Here is a 6,477-nt window from a genome sequence, read left to right on the forward strand (position 1 = left end):
TTACTTTCTCTAAGTCTGCAGAATAAGCAGTTAAGATGTGCCGTTAGGCTTAAATCTGGGTCATGTGCAATCCTGTACAGACCCCATGTAATGAGCGTAGTGGAGGGTAAGTCTCTGAATAAAGATTTGAGACCCTGGCTCAAAAAAAAAGGGGGAAAGAATGTTGGGAGAATTAACACATCAGATGACAAGTTCCCCAATTGCTCAAAAAGCTGGAGTCATGGCTGCAGCTCCATAAAATTAACTAAACTATGTATGAAGTATTCCACATGGGTGCCAAAAGTCATCCTAACTAGTACAGGTGTGAAGAATGAAGAATGAAGTATGAACCAATAAATTGATTTGCCAGTCAGCAAAAATAACAACATGCATTGCACTCTGATTTTCCACTATTAGAACTATCTCTCATTGGAATGGATGGCCTTAGGAGATAGTTTCTAACTTATCACTGGATGTCCTAAAGCAAAAGCCATATGGTCACGTACAGGGATGCCACTGAGGGAACTTGGGGCTCATAGACTCATTCACTCATTCAACACATATTTCCTGAATGCTGATGGTGTGATCTCAGATCTCTTGAAGCAGAGGCTGAGGCAAACGTTGACAGGCTTTTTTTAGGGGGAGAGGGCAGGATTGTGCAGATTTAATAATGGCCCAGCAAAGCGCCGGTCATAGGGAGAATGGGTCTTTGGAGAAAATATGGCCCATCCGAGTTCCTGCATTGGGCTAAAATAGCTAGGCCTTTGTATTTGCAATTTGATTAGTCATTGGATGTGGGCCACTTGGGAGAAGGAAGCCTGTGTTCCTTGGAGGAGAAGGCTGTGTCCCTAGCGGAGCTGACAGCTGGAGATGTGTCCTTCTGTGCCCACCACAGCCTACTGTGTGCCAAGCGCTGTTCCAGACACTGAGAATACAGCAGTCAACAAAATAGCAGCAACGTTCAAGCAAGAGTGGGTATTCTAGTGGCAGGTGAGAGGCGAGCTTTTATTTTATTTTTCAAATTTTTTATAAGTTTTCTTTATTTAACTAATCGCTATACCTAACGTGGGGCTTGAACTCACCACCTCAAGATCAAGAGTCGCACGCTCTTCTGACTGAGCCAGCCAGGCACCCTGAGAACTTTTAAAAAATAGCTAAATGAATGTGTAACAATTAGTGACAATATGCCATGATGATGCATCATGGGAGGGAGAAGGTGGTCACAGTGGAAGAAGAAATGGCAGGTAGTGATGTGGTGGTTGTAGTGTTTTCATCAGGAGGGCCAGGGGAATTTCTCTAAGTGATGCTTGAGCAGAAACGTAGGGAGGTTGGAGAAAAAAAATCCTGCATACATCGGGGCCTGAAGGGGCTCCAGGCAGTGAGCAAGTGGAAAGGCTTTGAGGAAGAGCAAGGACACCATTGCAGTTGGAGGGAGGGAGTAAGGACAGAAGAAGACAGGAGCTTCAAAGAATAGCAGGGGACCAGACCATGCAGGGCCATGAGGGCATGCTTATAATTGGGGGCCACGGTAAAGACTCACAATGGGAAGATACAACGGAGGTGGCTTGTTAGAAACATTCCCTCCACTTAGCTCCCACTTTATAGAGGAGAAAACCAAATTCCATGGAAGCGGTAGGATTTGCTCAAAGTTGCATAACTAGCTAGAAACTCTAGAGAAAGTCAGAATGGAGATGAAGAATATGTGATATATCCATTAGGATGTGTTGGGCTGCATGTCAGAGAAACTCTGGATTCGAAGAGGCTTCAATAAAAGGGAATTTAATTATTTCACATTACTGGAAGACCAGAGTTGTGAGAACCCCAGGCATAGATCCAAGAGTGGCTCAATAATGTTTCTTCCATCCTTCCATCCGTCATCTTCAGTGTATAAATCAGGATGGGCTAGGATATGCTGCAGTAACAGACCCAATTCCAGTGGCTTTAAGGGGAAAAAAGTGTATTTTTACTCCATGTCCATGGCCGGGCACCATTTTCATTAACTAGGGGGCCATCCCTACTGTCATCATTTATAGGCTGATAAAGCCACTCCCACATAGAACATTGCTGATCACATGCCAGAAGAAAATGGGAACTCTAGAGTGTCTTGAAGTGGTGATTAAATGCTCTGGTTCAGAAATAACATACATCATTCCTGCCGACCATTTGTCGACCCTCCTACTCACAAATGGGCCAGGAATTGCCATTCTACTGTATGCCTAGAAGGCAGAGAGAGGCAGTAAGCAGCACTAATGACGATGGAAGTTAATACCAGCTTCGACTAAGGACGGGTTCCCCCACCCCCTGACCCCGACACCTCCCTGTGAGGTCAGAACATTCACAGAAACAACTCTTTAAAAAGTAGAGGCATGACCACTAATTTTCAGAACAAGGAAAATTTCCCCAGACTCTCCCAACACTTCCCTCACTTTGTATTGGCTGGAAATGGATCATGTGCTCATTCTTAACCAATCACTGGACTCAGGGGAATGGGACTCTGACGGTCGCCTTAGCCCAATTAGGATTTACCCTCCAAGAGCCAGAGAGATTGGGTCATGTTCTCTCGAGCCTATGGACTGGCTGTCTGAAGTTGGTAGAGGTGTTGAAAAAGGTAACTCTTCTCTAAGCACTTTTCAATAAGTTCAATCCACAAAGGAAGGATAGTTTCATCCTGTCAACAATTCAGGTATTGAAACCAGAAGGAGAAAGGAGAAAAATAGATGTTGGTAGACAAATGGGTATTGGTTGGTTGCCAACCAACCTGGTCAACGACAAAGGGCAAACCAGGAGGGCTAGAAGTGTCAATAAGAAATAGAATGTGGTATGACCTCACTGATATGAGGAATTCTTAATCTCAGGAAACAAACTGAGGGTTGCTGGAGTGGTGGGGGGTGGGAGGGATGGGGTCGCTGGGTGATAGGCATTGGGGAGGGTATGTGCTATGGTGAGCGCTGTGAATTGTGCAAGACTGTTGAATCACAGATCTGTACCTCTGAAACAAATAATGCAACATATGTTAAGAAAAAAGAAAAAGAAGAAGATAGCAGGAGGGGAAGAATGAAGGGGAGTAAGTCGGAGGGGGAGACGAACCATGAGAGACGATGGACTCTGAAAAACAAACTGGGGGTTCTGGAGGGGAAGGGAGTGGGGGGAGGGGCTAGCCTGGTGATGGGTATTAAAGAGGGCACGTTCTGCGTGGGGCACTGGGTGTTATGCACAAACAATGAATCATGGAACACTACATCAAGAACTAATGATGTAATGTATGGTGATTAACATAACAATAAAAAAGAAAAACAAAGAAATAGAATGCAGGGGGGGGAAGAAATAGAATGTGGGGATGCCTGGCTGGCTCAGTCAGATGAGCATGTGATTCTTGATCTCCCTGTGGTGAGTTCAAGCCCCATGTTGGGTGCAGAGATTACTAAAAAATAAATAAATAAAACTTAAAAAAATAAATATATAATGCACTATAGTAAGGGTTGGAATCAATAACCTTGAAGATCCTGTCCAGCTCTGAGATACCATTATTTTCTGTGGGTTTACTGATGTTACCCTCTGTGAGTACAAGGGTTCAGAACACATTTGTCAGGGGGACCATCTGAGAATCCAAAGCAATTTTCCCTACTCAGTACCACTGATCAAGTCTTGTTAAGAGTCCCACATGAGGAAGACATGTTTCTACCCCTTGCTAGGAAGCTCTCAGATACGGGATCAGCAATTCTGGACTAAGGAAGGGGCGGTGAAAGCTCAGAGGAGAGAAGGCAGGAAATGACTTAGAAATGCACAGAGTTGGGTGCCTGGGTGGCTCACTGGGTTAAGCGTCTGACTCTTGATTTCAGCTAGGGTCATGATCTCAGGGTTGAGCTTGAGATTCTCTCTCTCCCTCTCCCACTGCCCCTCCCCCTGTTCACATGCATGCGCTCTCTCCACTCTGGGCTCTTAAAGGCATTTCAGCATGCCCATTGCTAATGCCGTCTTGAACCAGCTCTTTTGACCATGCTAATCATTCTCCACTATGGGCACCGACTCCCAATACTCGACTTCGGCCCTTCGTCAACTTTTACCTGGATCATCAGAAGAGCTTCCAAATTGCTCTTCTCCCATGCAGTGTTGCTTACTCCAGTTGACTTAGAGAGCCAGAGAATGTGTAAATCTGACAGTGGCTTCCCCTTGAGTAAAACCCACCAATAGCTCTCCGTCAACTGCAGAATCAATTCAAGTTCTTTGGCAGGAGATATAATGCCCTCCTGCCAGCTTTATTTGGAAGACTCCCTCGGAGTTTCTGCTCAACTGCTGCACCTCTTGCTCACCCCCAATCACCACTTCGCACCTTTCTGGTTTTGCTGATGATGTTCCCTCTGCTGCCAGTGTCCTTCCCCTCTGTTTGCTGTATTAATTCTTAATTATTCATTCAAGAATCTGCTCATTAACTCGTGGAGAAAGCTGCCTTTGACCCCGACCTTGCCCCTCCAGGGCTAGGCTAGGAGCCTGACATCTGTGCTCGCAGAGCATTGTGTGCCCACCTTTATATGGGACTTGACCATGGACATGGTAAACAATTGTTCAGCTGTCTCCAGAGGGCTCTGCAAGTTTCCCTCCATGAGGAAGGGGATTGGCTTACTCATCTTTTATCCCAGCACTTATCAGTGCCTGGTGGACAGTACGTGCTACACAGGTGTTTATTGAACAGAAGCACTAAGAAGAGAGTGGCAGGTGAGATGCAGTCGAGAGAATGCAAGGAAGCGCAGAGGAAGAGGGAGGGAAGGCATCCCAGGATCTGCCTCTGGTGTCTTGGAATCTGGGCTCCAGCTCCAATTTATCCATGATGGAATTCCAAGCAGAGGCTCTCTGCCTTTCTGGCATGGGGGATCCTCAGTTTGGATCAGGCACAAGTGGGACTTAATGGACAACCTTCCCACAATCTCTCCTGCCCACACTCTGACAACTGCCCCTGCCTTCAACCTGAACACGCTGGCACTGGCACAAAAGGCCAGGACACGCAGGCAGAATTTTGGCAGTGGCCCCTGCTTCTTGCTCTCATTTCCCCCATCTCCTCCATGGACGCATGCCAAAGATGATGATTAGGACTCCCTCTTGGGGTGGCCTCAAGGCTTAGGAGTGAGACCTGGGAGGACTCCATTCCACAGATCCGATGAGCAAGCACACAGGAACACCTCCCTCTCTGCACTCCCCCCCCCACCCCATCACCTACAGCAGAGGGATTTCAAAGCTGAGTCTTAGAGGCTCAGGCAGCTTGTCTAACTCTGCCCCAATGCTCTGGAAAAAGCCCCGGGAAGAGGCAATAAAAGGTGCCACCCAGCGCTGGGGTTGCCTCGCGCCTGTGTCCGTGTTGTTGGCGGGGTGGAGAGGAGCGTGCCCAAGGGGAAGAGAGTGCAGGCCCAGCTCACTGGCAGCCCTATAACCGCAGACAAGCCGCTTGACCCCCTGGTCTCAGTTTAGGAACCTGTAGCAATGGGTTTGGCCTCCTCCCTCCGCTTCGAGCGTCGCCACTAGGGAGAGGCAAAGGCTTGCAGATCCCCCAAGTCCCGGCTCAGGCAGCGCACCGTCCGGGGCTTGGGTAAGGTGGGACCCTCGCCGAGGGCCGGACGGGGCAAAGGCAGCGGAGGTCTGGCCCAGCCGCCGGCCGGCTCCAGAGGGGACACTCCCGCCCCGCTCCCGGGCCCCTCTCCGCCGCCGGTTTCGCCGTTTCCAAGAAGCGGAGTCTTCGGCTCTGGTGACGCGGAGCTTCAAGTGCCGCCGCGAGGGGGGGAGCAGTGAAGAGGAGCCCCCCTCCCCCGGGCGCCCGGGCGTGTAAACGTGGGCGGCGGTGAGCGGCTGCCCTCCCCTCCCCTCCCCTCGCCGCCTCCCCTCCCCGCGCGGCGCTACCGCGTGTGCGGGTGTGTGAGTGCGTGTGTCTCCCTCGCTCCCTCCCGCACGCGCTCCGGCACTAGTGCAGGCGGCCGGCCGGCGGCTCCCGGCTCGCTCGCTCCGGCCGCTGCGCTCCCCGCCCCTCGCCGCCGCCGCCGCCGCCGCCGCCTCTGCAGTCGCAGCCGGGCATGGTGAGTGAGTGAGGGCCGGCCGCCGCGCGCCCCCCGCCGCAGCCCGCTCCGTCCCGGGGACTAAGCCCGCGGCGGGAGCGCGCTGCGGGGCCGGCAGCCCGTGCGCCCTCGGTGGTCGGCGCGCAGCACCGCCGGCCCCCGTCTCGCCGCGGGCTCCGAGCCCCGCTCCTCGAGGGCTGCGCGCTCCCTCCCTTCCCGCCCCCCGCCCCGCCCCGCCCCGCCCCGTGACCGGCTCCCCGTCTTGTCCCGCAGGACCCGCCGGGACGGGACCACGCCGCCGCCGCCCGGAGCCGCGCTTCGGGTCCCGCCTGAGCCGCGCCGCCGCCGGCGGGGGATGGGGCTGCCCGGGAGGCGCGCCGAGCCCGCAGGGGGAGCAGGGAGCCGGCGCGCAGCGTGAGCGCCCGAGCAGCCCGCGCCGGTCCGGTCCGTGCGCACCGCG

General features: G+C 52.1%; 1 protein-coding gene across 1 annotated transcript in view; it reads left to right on the forward strand.

Moving 5' to 3' along the window:
• Positions 1–2,547: 2,547 nt before the first annotated feature.
• SHISA6 (shisa family member 6) overlaps positions 2,548–6,477 on the forward strand; it is a 300,756-nt gene continuing 296,826 nt past the window's right edge. Inside the window, exons 1-3 of the mRNA XM_073881495.1 lie at positions 2,548–2,587; positions 5,931–6,038; positions 6,291–6,461. Of these exons, the coding sequence (XP_073737596.1) occupies positions 2,548–2,587; positions 5,931–6,038; positions 6,291–6,461 (319 nt within the window). The remainder of the gene's footprint in view (positions 2,588–5,930; positions 6,039–6,290; positions 6,462–6,477) is intronic.

Source organism: Callorhinus ursinus, unplaced genomic scaffold (assembly GCF_003265705.2).
Source record: "Callorhinus ursinus isolate GAN/ISIS: 27379988/994484 unplaced genomic scaffold, GSC_fseal_2.0 scaffold43, whole genome shotgun sequence".
NCBI classification, from domain to species: Eukaryota; Metazoa; Chordata; class Mammalia; order Carnivora; family Otariidae; genus Callorhinus; species Callorhinus ursinus.